General features: G+C 40.7%; 3 protein-coding genes across 5 annotated transcripts in view; all 3 read left to right on the top strand.

Annotated features, from left to right (window-relative positions):
• LOC100513718 (olfactory receptor 7D4-like) overlaps positions 1-17,551 on the top strand; it is a 110,793-nt gene that overhangs the window by 78,539 nt on the left and 14,703 nt on the right. The window contains exon 1 of one of the 3 annotated variants that reach the window (XM_085012881.1): positions 13,396-13,503. The exons of 1 other annotated variant lie outside the window; for it this stretch is intronic. The gene's annotated coding sequence lies outside the window, so the exon portion shown is untranslated. Of the gene's footprint in view, positions 1-13,395; positions 13,504-17,551 lie in introns of those variants that run through there. One more of the 3 variants, XM_085012880.1, reaches the window with a different exon arrangement.
• Positions 4,668-5,663, top strand: LOC100517880 (olfactory receptor 7D4-like). The gene has a single exon (XM_003123251.2). It carries the CDS (start codon positions 4,725-4,727, stop codon positions 5,661-5,663), a length of 939 nt encoding a protein of 312 aa, XP_003123299.1. The 5' UTR covers positions 4,668-4,724.
• On the top strand, positions 15,333-16,268 carry LOC100518059 (olfactory receptor 7A10-like). Its single transcript, XM_003123252.1, has one exon. It carries the CDS (start codon positions 15,333-15,335, stop codon positions 16,266-16,268), a length of 936 nt encoding a protein of 311 aa, XP_003123300.1.

Raw genomic sequence — 17,551 nt, 5'->3', positions numbered from 1 at the left:
CTATAATTCTCTGATCCCAGCCTCGGTGAAAATCTAAATAGTCTTCGCAGAGACAGACTGCAGAGAATGGAAAGCTTCAGTGATAACCATCAGAGAGGGTCTGTGTGTTGCTCAGTAAGGGTGGCTGGAGTGAGAAGGAAAAGAGGAGAGAGGTTGGGTACTGGGCTTTACCTCTATTTTTAAAATTTTTATTTAAAAATTTTTTAATGTATTTTGTCTTTTTTTTAGGGGGGCACACCTGAGGCATATGGAAATTCCCAGGCTAGGGTTCAAAATGGAGCTGCAGCTGCCGGCCTACACCACAGCCACAGAAACACAGGATAGGAGCCTTGTCTGCAATCTACATCACAGTTCATGGCAACGCCAGATCCTTAGCCCACTGATTGAGGCAAGGGATCGAACCTGTGTACTAATGGATACTAGTTGGGTCATTACCACTGAGCCACAATGGTGACTCCTGGTCTTTATCTCTAGAATAGTGACACTGAGATTGTCCCATATTTATTTAGTCTATGATTCTGAAGCCTCTGTAGTTTGTAGGTAACCAGTCCTATTTCTTCTTTTTTGGAATCTTGATGTTCTCTCTAGTAAGAGTAGTTTTTCCACATGGTCTCCACCTCTTCTTAAAGATTTCCTAGAATTGTAGGCTCTTCTTTGATTTCCTGTGTCAAATCACTTGCTCATTAGCTACTCACTGGAAATTTATTCTGCATGAATTATTTTCTATTTTGTTCTTTATGTGATTTGATTTTTCTATTAGATCCCCTGTTTTTGCAGCAGATTCAACTCACCACTAGGAACTGATACCTTTGTATTGATGTTATTGTATTTCACCTTGTGTTCACAGTATCATCTACAATCTGATTATTTTTGATGTTAATGACTTAGGCTAACTGCATTTTTTCATTTTACCATTATCTTTAAATGTTTCAGGGAATATCCAGTAATGGAAGTTGGAATAGACTGCCTTGTCCTGTTCATGAATTTGACACAAATATATTGGTGTTTTCATGTAGAATATCCTGTTTGCTTCAGTTTTTAAAATAGCTGTTCTTTGCTGGGTTAAGAAATTGTCCTTAATTACTTTTATTTAGCAAAATGCTCTGTTCTGGCTGTTAATTATATTAAGGGGGCTCTTACATTTATCTTAAATGCATTTTAGACTGTAATTACTGTTGGGATTCCTCTTCATTTTCACATTTTTGAGATGAATTTGTTCCCAGACATTCTAGATCTAACCCAGATACCCATCCCTAAAGTAGGAATTTGTTAATTATATGAACGCACTTTATTTAATTTTGCTATTCTATTTTGTGTCTATATTCAGGCATAGGATGAACTTGGAGGGTTCTTGTGTTATAGTGATGCTTTTTGTTTCAATCTTTATTACATAGCTAACATTTGCATGTGTTGAGCACCTACTATGTGCCAGGAACCATATAAATCCTTAGAGAGACAATGATGGGAAAAACCAGTCATGACCTCTGGCCCACAAATAAATATAAAATTACTAGAGGCACAGCAACAGTAGTACAGGAAGCTCAACTTGTGGGCCTCACACTTTGTCCTCCTGACCCTCACTCTCTTCTCCATCTCACTGGCCTCTCATATCTCTTCCGATACCAAGCTCACCAACCTGCTGGGAAACAGTGAATTAACTTTCAGCCCCAAATACTTGGATCTCCTTATTGTTTCTGATTAATATTTACCCATCCTTCCTCTCACAGCATAATATTTGTATCTCAGGCCTTTTCTACCCACATCTCCAGACTAAATTGGTCCTCATTTTTTTTCTCTTTAATTATTGCCTTCTTGGCAGCTGCTCACCTAAGCTCTCCCACTCCCCCTTCTGACAGTGTACTATCACTTAATAAATCTTCACTTTGCTTATTTATAAAAGTATTGATTGCATTCTCTAGGCATAATCATGCTGAACTCTTCTACCATGGAGAATGAAAACATTTATATTCATCTTGAATTTTCCTTTTATTTTTTAAGGATGATTTGTTTGATTTGCTTTACAGAAGCTTGGAATATTTCAAATAATCTCTCTCTTTCTCTTTTTTTTTTACAATTAAATGTGCTGATTTTTGACACAACACATTCCGCCTCAAGAACAATACATGCAAGTTCACATTCTCACACGTCCATTGCATTTTATTTCAGGCTTGTGTGATTTTTGCTTCCCCGTCTTACCAGTGTAGTCCACGTGCATTCCCCCTTTCTTGAAAGAATCCATGTGGCAAGCAGTACCTGAAAGATGGGCTGTAGGGATCTTCATTAATTAGCAGTGCTCTATGGACATCAAAAGTGGTGATAGACTTGTATTTATAGTTATCAGAATTCCGTATTTGATGTCTGCCCTGTTTAAGGGAAATAATGATCAGTCACCATCTTGGAAGATGATTTATTGTTTTGTTAAGAAGCTCACATTTATCAAATGTCTGCTGCATGTCAAAGAACTACACTAGAAAAATAACATGCTTTTAATTCACTTATCAGTCTTACTGTGTAGAGAATATTTATTTCTCCCATTGTAGAGGTGAGTTATCTGCAGTTATGAGTTATGAGTTATATGTTATGAGTTATGTGTTATGAGTTATGAGTTATGTTGAGGGAGTTCTCATCGTGGCTCAGTGGTAACGAACCTGACTAGTATCCATGAGGATGTGGGTTTATTCCTTGGCCTTGCTCAGTGGATTAAGGATCCTGCATTGCTGTGAGCTGCAGTGTAAGTCACAGAATTGACTCGGATCTGGCGTTGCTGTGGCTGTGGCATAGGCTGGCAGCTGCAGCTCCGATTCAACCCCGAGCCTTGGAACTTCCATATGCTGCATGTGTGCCCCTAAAAAGGAGTAAATAAATAAATAAATAAATAACTCTCTCTGTTGAGGTCACACAGATAGCGAGTTTGTTGGTGGACCAAAATTCTATTGCAGGAATTCTAACTCAAGATCCCCTTTTCTGGGGTTCCCATCATGGCTCAGCAGTTAGTGAACCTGACTAGCATCCATGAGGATGCAGGTTCGATCCCTGGCCTTTCTCAGTGGGTTAAGAATCTGGTGGTGTAGGTAGCAGACATGGCTTGGATCCCAAGTTGCTGTGGCTCTAGTGTAGGCTGGCAGCTACAGCTCTGATTGGACCCTTAGCCTGGGAACCTCCATATACTGCAGAGGCCCTAAAAAGACAAAAAGACCAAAAAAAAAAAAAAAAGGAATCCCTTTTTCTTTGTTTGTTCCAGGGCCAGGCATGGAACCCGCGCAACAGTGACCTGAGTGGCAGCAATGACGTGTTGGATCCTTAACCCATTGAGCCACATAGGAACTCCAAAGATCCCATTTTCTAAATGACATTTCCATATCACACTCTGGAAAATTTATGTATAGAAAATAATTGATATAAAAGTAATAGATTAGTAGTAATCATAGCTATCACTTACTGGGATCCTACTATGCACAAAGACTTTTTTTTTGTCTTTTTGTGTTTTTTAGGGCCGCTCCCGTGGCATATGGAGATTCCCAGGCTAGGAGTCCAATCAGAGCTGTAGCTGCTGGCCTACACCAGAGCCACAGCAATGCGGGATCCAAGCTGTGTCTGCAACCTACACCACCTCTCATGGCAACGCTGGATCCTTAACCCACTGAGCAAGGCCAGGGATCAAACCTACAACCTCATGGTTCCTAGTTGGATTTGTTAACCACTGAGCCACAACGGGAACTCCCACAAAGACATTTTCAATCCTCACAAAAAAGGTACCAGCAGTAACCACATTTCTAGAAAATAAAAAAATAATAAGGCACTCAAAGCACTTGAGAGTTAACTTATCACAACAATAGGAAGTATCAGATCATAGAGTTAAGTTTATCTGAGTGGAGAATCCTTGTCTTGGCAACTGTTATTTAGATATTTGAATGAAGGAAATATAGAGAACAAAAAGAAAAGATATTAAGTGTCCTCAATCATGTCACAGAAGAAATCAATTTACATCCCTGTCTTCAGTTAGAATTAAAACCAGTGAGTAACAGCAATATCTTACTGTAGGGCACAGGGAACTATATTCAATATCCAGAGATAAACCACAATGGGAAAGGATATAAAAAAGAATGTGTATATGTATGTATAACTGAATTACTTTGAAGAATAGCAGAAAATATCACAACACTGTACATTAGCTATACTTCATTATCGACAATGACAAAGAATTAGAACCCATGAGTAGCAGATAACATTTTTTTTCTGAAAAATTTTATTTTATTTTATTAAAAAATTTTTTTTTGCCTTTTCTAGGGCCTCTTCCGCAGCATATGGAGGTTCCCAGGCTAGGGGTTGAATCGGAGCTGTAGCTGTCTGTCTGCTCCAGAGCCACAGCAACGCGGGATCTGAGCCGCGTCTGCAACCTACACCACAGCTCACAGCAATGCTGGAACCTTAACCCACTGAGCAAGGCCAGGGATCAAACCTGCAAGCTCATGGTTCTTAGTTGGATTTGGTAACCACTGAGCCACGATGGGAACTCCCCAAATTTTAAAACAGCTATATAATTACATTTAAAGTGAAAAGGGTCTGCCGTTTGGTTGAAGGAATCACTGTCATTGGAAGGACTAACACAGGGTGAAGGATATCAACCAAAAAGTGGAATCATAATGGTGATACTAGCTAAGGTACTACTTGGCTATTAGCTGAATATTGCTTTTGCCTCCTTCTCTAGCAGACACACCAGCTACATGAGAGCAGGAAACCACACAGGAGTATCACTGTTCTTACTCCTGGGCCTCTCAGAGGATCCTGAATTGCAGCCACTCCTCTTTGGAGTGTTACTGTCCATGTACCTGGTCACCGTGCTTGGGAACCTGCTCATCATCCGGGCCATTAGCTCTGACTCCCACCTCCACACCCCCATGTACTTCTTCCTTTCCAACCTGTCCTTTGTTGACATCTGTTTCGTCTCTACCACTGTCCCGAAGATGCTAGTGAACATCCAGGCACAGAGCAAAGACATCTCCCATGTAGGATGCCTCACTCAGGTGTATTTCTTTATGATTTTTGCTGGAATGGATGGTTTCCTCCTGACTGTGATGGCCTATGACCGGTTTGTGGCCATCTGCCACCCCTTGCACTACATGGTCATCATGAACGCCCGCCTCTGTGTCCTCCTGGTTCTGATGTGTTGGTTTGTCATTTTCTGGGTTGCCCTTATTCATCTTCTACTGTTGATGCAGCTGACCTTTTGTGTAGGCACGGAAATCCCACATTTCTTCTGTGAACTGACTCAGATTCTCAAGGTGGCCTGCTCAGACACCCTCATCAATGACATCTTCTTGCTTGTGACAACTGTCCTGCTGGGTGTGTTTCCCCTCACTGGAATCTTTTTCTCTTACTTCCAAATTGTCTCCTCTTTAATGAAAATGTCCTCTATAGAGGGAAAATATAAAGCCTTTTCCACCTGTGGGTCTCACCTCTCTGTGGTATCCTTGTACTATGGGACAAGCCTGGCAGTCTACCTCAGTTCTGACGTGTTTCATTCTCCCCAGAGAAGCTCCATTGCCTCAGTGATGTACACAGTGGTCACCCCCATGCTGAACCCCTTCATTTACAGCCTGAGGAACAAGGATGTGAAGGGAGCCCTGGTAAGGCTGCTCAGTCGAGGAGCCCCTTGTGGGTGATGGGCCACTGGCTTCAGAACTAAGTGACCTTGTGAGGCCCAAGGGAAATGCTATGAATTTAAACTTCCTGATTCTTTTTGGATTCTAAAGCACAGGCTTCATTTCTCTTTTCAAAGCACCTATGCCTTTCCTTTTATTTGTTTTTCTATCAGTTTGTCCTCAACAATCTCCTCAGTAATTCCTTTTTAATTTTCTTTCATATTTGCAGCCCATAAAGGTCTATCTTTGGCCAGAATTTTTACAGCCATTCTGTCAATGCTCAACACTATATCTGAAGCACTTATATCACATGTAGCATGGTTTCCCCTCAAATTCTCCTCTCAAATATTGATATTCTTCCCTTTAGTTTGGTTGTGTGTTTGTTTTACTCTGGATTAAATGGAATGAAAATCATGCAATAGTCATAACCAAAGACTTCATATATCAAGATTCTTCAGTTCCTGTTGTGGGGCAGTGCGTTAAGAATCCAACTTAGCAGCTTGGGTTCCTGCAGAGGCATGGGTTTGACCCTCAGCCCAGTGCAATGGGTTATGGATCTGGATTGCTGCAGTTGCAGCTTGGATGCAATCCCTGGCCTGGGAACATCCATATGCTGTGGGTGCGGCAAAAAAAAAAAAAAGAAAATGTTATTATTTTATGTGTATATTATGTTATCCCGACAATTTTTTTTTCTTTTTCCTTTTTAGTGCTGCGCCTGTGGCATATGGAAGTTCACAGGCTAGGGACTGAATGAGAGCTGCAGCTGCCACAGCAAATCCGGATCTGAGCCACGTCTGCGACCTATGCTGAAGCTTGCAGCAATGTTGGTTTCTTAAGCCACTTAGTGAGGCCAGTGATTGAACCTGCATCCCCATGGATACTATTCAGGTTCTTAACCTCCTGAACCACAACAGGGTCCTGACATTTTTAAAAAGTATTTTCTCTCATTTACCCCATTTTTCAAAGAGATTGATCTTGGAATGGGCTTTATAAACTGGAACAGTGACATTGAGCCCACATTCCTAACTTGTCATCACACTTCTCCTGAAAAAGCATTAGCTTTATCTTTTCAGGCTGGCCACCCCCACCTAGGAAGAGACATGGAAGCCAGCAGCTGTCACTGCTCCCACCTGGTAGCTTCACTACCAAAGAGCCACTGGATGTATTTTAGCTGCTCAGGTGTTTAACAAACCTCAGGAAAGGATTCTAATTGGTACAATAATGTGCTCTTTCCCCCTTGGAGCAGTAAACTGGGGTCAAGAGACAATGTGACTGGCAGCCTATTCAGAATCACATTCATTTATTCAGCTTATCAAACCTGTTTTTATTGAGCATATACTATGTGCAGTCATTGTTGTAGGCTCACCCAACATTTGTGTATTTACTTTCTATATGTATGTTTTAAAATTTTTATATCTTTATCTTCAAAACGAGAAGAAATTTACTAAATGCACTTACACCAGTAGAAAATATGTGCAATATTTCACAGCTTTTTGACATAATTGACACATTTTTCAAGTAATTTCACTTATAAGTAGTAATTATTGCTCCTGTGAAGGATTTTTTTCCTTTTTAAAAATTTTGAGATTTTGCTGTAAAATTCAAGAAAGAATATAGAATGCTAGAGTAAGTATGCACATCCCCCCCCGAAATAACCAATATTAACACTTAAAAGATACTTGCTTCCAGTCATTTTCCTTACTTACGTATTCATGGAAATTATAGTTAGTGTATAGTGTGCGTCTTTTTTTTTTTCTTTCTTTTTAGGGCCACACCTTCGGCCTATGGAAGTTCCTAGGCTAGGGGTCGAATAGGAGCTGCAGCTGCCAGCAACACCAGGTCCAAGCCATGTCTGAGACCTACACTGCAGCTCACTGTAATGCTGGATCCTTAACCCCCTGAGTGAGGCCAGGGATTGAACCCACCTCCTCATGGATACTAGTCAGGTTTGTTACCACTGAGCCACAACAGAAACTCCTGTGTGTCTTTTTTTTTCTTTTTCTTTTTATGGCCACACCCTCAGCATATGGAAGTTCCCAGGCTAGGGACTGAACTGGAGCTACAGTTGCTGGCCTATGCCACAGCCACAGCAACAACAGACACAAGCCACGTCTGTAACCTATACCACAGCTCATGGCAATGTCCGATCCCTAACCCACTGAATGAGGCCAGGGATTGAACCCGCATCCTCATGAATCTTAGTCAGGTTTGTTAACCACTGAGCCAGGAAGGGAACTCCCTGTGTGTCCTATTTTAAAAAAAGCAGAGTTCACTTGTGGCTCAGCAGGTTAAGGATCTAGTGTTTTCACTGCAGTGGCTTGGGCCACTGATGTGGTGCAGGTTCAATCCCTGGCCAGGGAACTTGCACACACTTGGAGTGTGGCCAAGCACAGCAACTTTAGAGAAAAAGCTCAAGTCCCCAATGACTCACAGTTTACCCCACTATTTACCTTGAGCATCTTAGTATCATGATTTGGTTGTGCTGCCTTCCAACCCAGTCTTCTTATTTCATTGATCGTTTGTGTTTCTGCTTCTGAGAATTGCATATTGGTTATTTCTCTCCCAATTTCCAACTGAGTTTTTGATGTTTCCCTACCAATTCTTAGAAATATAGGCTTTCTTTAAAAATTTCAATTTTCTAGACACTAATCCTTTGGTATCTACATTTCACTGTCTTCTTTCCTCTGTGGCTTGTCTTTTAAATTTGATGATGGTCATTTTGTCATATTTTTTATGCATTCAAAGTGCCCAGTCTTTCTCTTTATCGATTGTGGTTTTCCATCATGTTGTTAAAATCTTTGTCTGTGTTTCTTAACATATTTTTCAACAGTTTCTTCTAATAGGTCAAATATACATTTTTATTTAAAAAATTTAGTCCATCTGGAGTTCCCATTGTGGCTTAGTGGTTTGAGAACCTGACTGGTCTCCACGAAGATGTGGGTTTGATCCCTGGCCTTGCTCAGTGTGTTAAAGATCTGGCTTTGTGACAGGCTGCAGCATAGGTCACAGATGTGGGTTGGGTCTGCTGTTGGTTTGACTGTTCCATAGACCTCAACTGCAGCTCAGATTCAACCCCTAGACTGGGAACTTCAATATGACACAGATGTGGCCGTAAAAAAGAAAAAAATGTTTACTCCACTTATGATTGACTTTTGTTCAGTGGGATATTTAAATCTATTCTTTCCATTTGAAAAACCAATCTGTTCTTTTTTTTTTTTTTTTTTTTTTTTTTTTTTGTCTATTTGCCTTTTCTAGAGCTGTTCCCACGGCATGTGGAGGTTCCTTGGCTAGGAGTCAAATCGGAGCTGTAGCCACTGGTCTACGCCACAGCCACAGCAATGCGGGATCAGAGCCACATCTGTGACCTACACCACAGCTCATGGCAACACCGGATCCTTAATCCACTGAGCAAGGCCAGGGATCGAACCTGCAACCTCATGGTTCCTTGTCAGATTCGTTAACCACTGTGCTACGAGGGGAACTCCCCAGTCTGTCCTAAGGCTGTATTAGTCTTTCCTTTCACATTGACTTATAAAGGCCCTTTTTCATTTTCAAATTCCCATACCACAACTTCCTATCTATTCTGAAGTCAGATCCTGGTCCACTCCCAACTCTGTAAATACAGCATATAATTGCAGAAAGTTGGTCAGTTTCTCTCTACTCTGTTACTTATTTCCAAAAGAGAAATAATAAACCTAAATCAGAGTTGTTGATAAGTGAGCTAATAATGAGTGTGGTATTCACTATTACTATTTAAATTTTTTTTTCATTTTTAAAGTTCTGTCAAAGTATAGTTGATTTATAGTGCTGTGATAATTTCTGCTGTACAACAAAGTGATTCAGTTATACATGTACACACATCCATTCTCTTTCAGATTCTTTTCCCATGTAGATAATCATAGAATATTGGGTAGAATTCTCTGTCACCACTGGCCAATCATTCCATATACCACTGTGTGCATATGCCAATTCCAAACTCCCAGTCCATGCCTACTCCCACTATTTTTATTAATGTTTTATTAACAGTATCACATATTATGAGATTCACATCTGATAGGACAAGTCTTTGATTTAAGGTGCTGTCAGAGATGTAGCAGGTCATATACAGTTGTATTTAAGTCTTTTGACTGGCAAAGAACATGCAGTTCAGATTCTAACAGGATATTTTCAGAGAGAATCCTGATCTGCGACATCATTCCTAAGGAGAGAAGTGCTAACATGAAAAAAACAATCATTTGTCCCCAAACTTCCCACATGGGAATAGAATTGTCAATCATAGTTTCCATTTCATTATGGTTATCTCTCCCCTAAAGAGCTAAACTGTTTAGAAATAGAGTCACACTAGGAACATTAATTGGGCACTTTGAGAATTCAACCCTGGATACCCCTGAAAGGCTAAATTTTCCTTGTTTGTCCCTCTGTTCCCAGCTCACTGACCCCAGACCAAGGAGAATACTGTCACCTTGCTAATGCCAGGTCTATTTGGATCTCATACCAACTTTCTTTCTGGAGATCTCTCACCATCCATCCTTCCATCCATCAGTGAATTCAGATTCTTCTTCCCTGCTGTCATCTGGGTGATTCATTTGGGCTTAGTAAGTGCTTTCAGAAAGAGGGGTGTGTATATGTGCACATGGAGGAGGCTTTTGTGAGCAGCAAATAAGTCCAGGGACAGGGACACAAGTAGTGGCTAAGAGCATCTAATAAAAAATTCTTAAAGGTTTTAGGTTTGTGGTTCCTAAGAGGACACCAGAGTCTAAAGTGAATTAAATGATGGATTGTGATGATGAGACTAGGCACACTTATCTTATTTACATCTTCCGTGGTAAACTGACTGAAATTTCAATACTTGGTATGATGTTGGGCATTTGTTTGAGCTAGATTTTCCTTATCATTTAGGGAAATAGCTTCCCTTTCTTTATGTGCTGTAAGTAACCCTCAAATCACACATCTTGTATTATAATGCCCTACTCTTTGGAATGTTTTTATTTTTTTATTTTTATTTTTGTCTTTTCTAGGGCTGCTCCCGTGGCATATGGAGGTTCCCAGGCTAGGGGTACAATCGGAGCTGTGGCCACCAGCCCACGCCAGAACACAGCAATGCAGGATCTGAACCACGTCTGCGACCTACACCACAGCTCACGGCAACGCTGGATCCTTAACCCACTGAACAAGGCCAGGGATTGAACCCGCAACCTCATGGTTCTTAGTCGGATCGTTAACCACTGCGCCAAGACGGAAACTCTGGAATTGTTTTTAAATTTATAAATGATTTTGATTTTAAATTTTGTTAAATGGTGTTATCTTTTTTTTTTTTTTTTACAGATTGTATCTATTTGTGTGAGCTATGCATTTATTAAGATATAATAGATTTCCTAATTATTAAATCCTCAACTCTCAGAATACTCATTTGCTGGACACATAGAATTCATTTTAATTTTCTTCTTTGTACTCTCTTTGATGGTTCTTTGCATTCTTGTGTTATGGTATCAAATTTAATGCCTGGAAAAGTTTTACTACACCCAGAATAGTTTTTAAAGGCCATGTGCCTCCTGGAAAGAGTTTTGTTACTCTGCTAACTTATTCCTTTTAATGAGTCTATTTCATTTATTAACAGAGTGAATTTTGATACTTCATATTGTTTTTCTAGAAAATCATCTATTTTTTATATTTTAAACAATTAAATATAAAGTATTATGTAATCAACTATTATAATTTTCATTATTTTCTCTCTACCTGATTTTATATTACATATATTTTTCATTTTGTATGGTTGATCTCTCTCTCTCTTTTTTAGATAGTTGTTTTACTTTGAACACCATAAGCAAAAAGAATTGATAGTTTCTGTGTATGAGTGTGAAAGATTTCTAGCATTTGAAAACTTAGGGCAGAGTAAAGAAAGTGCGATAAAAAATATATAAAAAGTGGATTTACCATTGTGGCTCAGTGGTAACAAATCCGACTGGTATCCTTGAGGATGTGAGTTGGATCCCTGGTCTCTCTCAGTGGGTTAAGGATCCGGCATTGCTGTGAGCTGTGGTGTAGCTTGCAGATGAGGCTTAGATCCCATGTTGCTGTGGCTGTGGCTTAGTCCAGCGGCCACAGCTCCAATTTGACACCTAGCCTGGGTACTTCTGTATGCCGCAGGTGTGGCCCTAAACAGAAAAAAAAAGTACATGTTTGTGTATATATGTTTTATATATATATATATGGAATTCCTAGCATAACAAAAATCACTTTAATAAAATAATAAACTTCAGGGAAGATGTATTACTGATTTGAATAGCTGATGGGATTCTGGGAAGTTTTGGGGATATTTCTAAATGCCATCCCACTGAAATAGCATGCTTTTGATTGCTGATGAATGTTGATTTCTCATTTTCAAATTTGATTTGACATAATTTTGACCAGTTATTGTTTACCAAAGAATAAGCTTGGGTTCGTCAATATAAACATTTGCTTATTTTAAAAAATTCACTGGTTTATAGTTTTATTTTCAATATTTGCTGCCTGATTCTTTCATTAGGTTTATTATTTAGTCATTTGTTCCAACATTGAAACTTTTCTAATTTTATGTGCTTGGTGATAAAAAAAAAGTAATGCAAAATGCTGATAGAAATCGTACAAACCACAGATAATAAGAGACATGATAGGAAATCTAGAGGATAACAACTTACATCTTATGCCTTTACTTGAGGACACATATCCATGTGCATTTCTGTTACACACAAAACATTATTTGCAGATTTGACCCATTCAGGCTGAAACTGTCTTAACCAGTGTTCTCCCACCTGAAATGAGACCAACACACTTGATTATTTTTATATTTAATTAAATTAACTAATTTGTTTTTGTCTCTTGGGGTCCACAGATACAGCATATGGAGGTTCCCAGGCTATGGGTCCAATCAGAGCTACAGCTGCCAGCCTGTGCCACAGCCACAGCAATGCCAGATCCAAGCCTCGTTTTCGACCTATACCACAGATTATGGCAATGCCATATCCTTAACCCACTGTGGGGGCCCAGGGATTGTACCTTTATCCTCATGGATACTAGTTGGGGTCCTTACCACTGAGCCATGATGGGAACTCCCACATTACGTTTTTGTTGTTGTTGTTGTTTTTATTTTATTTTATTATTTTTTTGGCCTTTTTGCCTTTTCTAGGGCTGCTCTCATGGCATTATGGAGGGTCCCAGGCTAGGGGTCTAATCGGAGCTATAGCCACTGGCCTACGCCAGAGCCACAGCAACGTGGGATCTGAGACGTGTCTGCAACCTACACCACAGCTCACTGGCAACACTGGATCCTTAACCCACTGAGCAAAGCCAGGGATTGAACCTGCAACCTCATGGTTCCTAGTCAGATTTGTTAACCACTGTGCCACGATGGGAACTTCTCCCATATTATATTTTAAAACACTGTAGTTTCGGAAGTGGAAATGGCACTTTGATTGTGTTCTAGTCAGTTATTTTTCGTGAAATTGCACAAATGTCGAATACTTTGGGAGCTTTGGAATGTCCACTCATAGAAGGTACAAGCCAGGGTGCTGAGAGTTAAATTCCCACACTGTATCTTCCTGGTTGTGTGAACTTAGGCAAGTCACATGACCTCCCTGCACCTCAGTTAATGTGGAGGTTAAATGGTACCCCCTCTCTAGAGCTGTGGTGAAGACTAAATGAGGTAATATTAGGAAAGAGCATGAAAGAGTGTCTGTTATTGTTACCTAGGTGATGGTCATTGTTGTTGTCATATAAGAAGCAAGTTTCCTATTATTTAGAGACCTGAAGTGCTGAAATGCCAAGGCCATGCTGGTAGGAGTCTGGCATGTCTTACAGCATCCCTGAGGAAAGGTAGTCAAAGGTAAGGCTCAGGAGCTGCTCCTGGCCACATCAAGTTGGCCCTGGAAGTGCAGCCTCCAAACTTCTCTTTTCTGTCCATCTCTCCCCTCACCAGGGGTGGTGGGAGAGGCAGAAACACTCAGTGGAGTGGGAAGGTGTGATCCCTCTCAGGGTCTTGGATGACGACTCTGCTCAGCCCTGCCAGCTATACTCTGTAAAGATGGAACCTGAGAGGCAGCACTTCCAGGCATCCACCAGGCTGGGCATGATCTGGGATGTACACAGCAGATTATCAGGAAGCAAGCTGCCAACCTAAGGAGAGTGTGTGATACTCAACTAGTTACATCCTGGTGTGGGCATGGGCTTACTCAGCTTCTGAAGGTTTTAGGTAATAATCCTTTAGTTTCTGGGTCATGGAGAACACTTAGGGCACACAAAACAGCTGCTATTTGCCAAAGTACAGAAGTATTATGGTGCAGAGGGTCACTGTGCTGTTTCATACCAGGTGAATATCTCTCAGGCGTGTCTTTGATCTTTATGGCAGGAAATGATGATATAGAAAGCATAATGTAGACAGAAATTCATCACAGTGTTAACACACTTAGCAAAGAGAAATGAGGGAAAACATGAAGATGGGGTGCATTTGTCTTTTACTTTATAAATTCCTTATTATTTGAAAAAATGATTTTACCATAGTATATATTATTTAGTATTATTTTATTTTTATTTATTTATTTATTTGTCTTTTGAGGGCCGCACTCATGGCATAAGGAGATTCCCAGACTAGGGGTCTAATCGGAGCTGTTGCTGCTGGCCTATGCCAGAGCCACAGCAATGCCAGATCCTTAACCCATTGAGCAAGGCCAGGGATCGAACCCACAACCTCATGGTTCCTAGACAGATTTGGTTCAGCTGTGCCACAATGGGAACTCCACCTCTCAACAATCTTATGGAGTAGATATCATTAATAATTCCATTTCATTAAGTAGGACACCAAGTCACTGAGAAATCAAATAACTTGGCCAAGATCAATAAAGCGTAGAGCCGTCATTCATGGTGGAGCAGTCAGACTCTGGGATCCATTCTTTCGACATGATACTTACTACCACACCTAGCTTAGTGGTTTAGTACCTAGGTTGGAGAGCATAGGCTGTCTTCTTTGGAAACATAGTGATGACCAGGCAGAAACCCCAGACCTCTGGTGGATGTGTCCCTTCAAGTAACCCTCTCAGATCATTAACTAAAATATAAGTTTGGGAGTTGCCTTGTGGCTCATTGAGTTAAGGGTCTGGCCTTGTCCCTGCAGTAGCTCTGGTTACAGCTGTGGGGTGGGTTCAGTCTCTGTGATGGAAACTTTCCCATGCCTCGGGTATGGCCAAAAAATATGAAATTTTGCTTACAATTTGACACTCTGGTGTTTTCCTCAGAGGTCACAGAGAAAATTGGAGCAAGGGCACCACCAACACACACATGTCTGCTAGAATACTAAAGAGATTTTAGAAAAGGCAGTTATCCATGTAGGAAAGTTCCAATCTGAAGAAGGAAAAATGTTCAAACCATAGATACCAGAAATGGGTTGAAGCTGCGCTGGACACCGCAAAGTTGTATGGTCTGTCAACATAGAGGCAAATGGCTAAGTTGTGATAAATAGATTTTCCCATAAATGATACCTTTATAAGATAATGATGTTTGTAATCCTCTCAGAGGGTGAATAGCAGATTGTTGGTCAGAAAAGTGCTTTTTTTTCTGAGGGGTCATTAATAGAATAAAATCTTTTTATGTTTGGGGACTCCAGTATGTTTGTTTTAATTAGCATTGCTTTGTTGCTTACCTGGCAGAATTATCAGCTCCATGGATGAAGGAAACCAAACAGGAGTCTTGGAATTCTTCCTCCTGGGCCTCTCAGAGGATCCAGAATTGCAGCCCCTCCTCTTTGGGCTCTTCTTGTCCATGTACCTGGTCTCCGTGCTTGGGAACCTGCTCATCATCCTGGCTGTCACCTCTGACTCCCGCCTCCACACCCCCATGTACTTCTTCCTCTCCCACCTGTCTTTTTCTGATATTTGTTTCAATTCCACCATTGTCCCCAAAATGCTGGTGAACATCCAGACAGCGAACAAAGCCATCACCTATGCAGGCTGCATCACCCAGATATACTTTTTCTGGTTTTTTGGGTATCTGGACCACTTCCTCCTGACCGTGATGGCTTATGACCGCTTCGTGGCCATCTGTCACCCCCTGCACTACATGATCATGATGAACCCACACCTCTGTTGTCTGCTGGCTCTAGTCTCTTGGTCCCTCAGTGTCCTGGTTGCTCTGCTCTATGGTCTGATGGTGCTGCGTCTCTCGTTCTGCACACACATGGAAATTCCCCACTTCTTCTGTGAATGGGCTGAGGTGCTTAAGTCCTCTTGTTCTGATGCTCTCAGCAATTACATTGTGTTCTATTCTGGGACTGGTTTGCTGGGTATTCCTCTGATGACTGGGATTCTTTATTCTTACTCTAAGATTCTTTCCTCTATATTGAAAATGTCCTCAGTGGAGGGGAGATACAAAGCGTTTTCCACCTGCGGGTCTCACCTAACGGTCATTTCCTTATACTACGGGACAGGGTTAGGTGTGTACCTCAGTTCTGCCTTCTTCCCCTCCTCCTCAAAGGGAACAGTGGCCTCAGTGATGTACACCGTGGTCATCCCCATGCTGAACCCCTTCATCTACAGCCTGAGGAACAGGGACATGCAGGTGGCCCTGAGGACATTTGTCAGCAGGTTATTCTCCCTGTGAAGAGTCATGGATGCTGTGACTGGGGAATTACTGTGATAACCTGGCAGTAAGAAATACCATATCTTCAACTTCATTGAATTAATGCCTTGTCCCTCTTTTTTTCTGAAATACCATTGCTTGAATTACTTTTATGTTTTCACCTCCAAAAGCAAGTGCTTCTCAAGAACTTCATTTAGTGACATCTATGCTCTCTCTTCCATGAAGAAATGTTCAACATGGCCTTTCCACATTACCAGTAAACATATCAATATAGCCATCAATTCACCCACCAGAATGGCTGTAATTATTTATTTATTTATTTATTTATTTATTTTTGCTGTACCAGGTGCATGTGGAAGTTGTTCCCCAGCCAAGGATCAAACCCAGGCCACAGCAGCCTCCTGAGCCCTTGCAGTGACCACATTGGATCCTTAACCCACTGTGCCCCAAGGGAACTCCCAGGATAGCTAAGATTTAAAAGATTCAAAATATATAGGGCTAGCAAGGATGTGGAGCAATGGAAAATTTCATATACTACTAACATACTAGTATATTTATACTAGAGTATAAATGGATACAATTACCTTGGAAATGGAGACATTTACTGCTAGTGAATAGTCATTCTCTCCAGCATAGCTCTCCCATTCTTAGGTATATACCTGACAGAAATGAGTGCTTACGTTCAGCAAGCGTGTCTAAAAATGTTTATAACAGTGGTTTTCATGATAGCACCAAATTGGGAATAATTCAAATGCCCATCAGTGGGAGAATCAGGAAATAAGCTATGGTACACCTAAATACAAAAAACATACTAATATGAAAAGAACAAATACTGCTATGCACCACAGCATGGACAAACCTCAAAGACGTAATTGTGAGTGACACGATTATATATACATAATGATTCCACTTTGATGAAATCTAAGAGCAGGCAAAGCCAGCTTATGGAGGAGGGAGCCAGGACAGTGGGCACCTAGGTTTGGGAGGTATTGATATTGACTGGTACACATTCTGGGTGATGGAAGTATTTTATATCTTGATCTAGATAAGTAGCTATGAATATGTATATCAGTAAAATTTCCTTATGCATTTAAGTTTTATGCATGTTTTTGTATTATGTTATACCTCATTTAAAATAAAACAGAGATCACCCATTATGTAATACAGTGACATGGTGTTGACAGAAAACTACCTCTTCAAAAATTAACATGTGTTAGGAGTTCCCACTGTGGCTCAGTGGTAGCGAACCAGACTAGTATCCATGAGGACAGGGGTATGACCCCTGGCTTCACTCAGTGGATTAA

The sequence above is a fragment of the Sus scrofa genome, chromosome 2 (genome assembly GCF_054392235.1).
Source record: "Sus scrofa isolate SSC_HxYL_T2T_F1_AM1 chromosome 2, Sscrofa_HxYL_maternal_Yorkshire_Landrace_v2.0, whole genome shotgun sequence".
Lineage (NCBI taxonomy): Eukaryota > Metazoa > Chordata > Mammalia > Artiodactyla > Suidae > Sus > Sus scrofa.
This window is presented reverse-complemented; position numbering and strand designations above follow the sequence as displayed.

Excerpts from the sequence above, each read along its gene's own strand:
- LOC100518059 (XM_003123252.1), top strand. The coding sequence starts at position 15,333 with ATGGATGAAGGAAACCAAACAGGAGTCTTGGAATTCTTCCTCCTGGGC.
- LOC100517880 (XM_003123251.2), top strand. The coding sequence starts at position 4,725 with ATGAGAGCAGGAAACCACACAGGAGTATCACTGTTCTTACTCCTGGGC.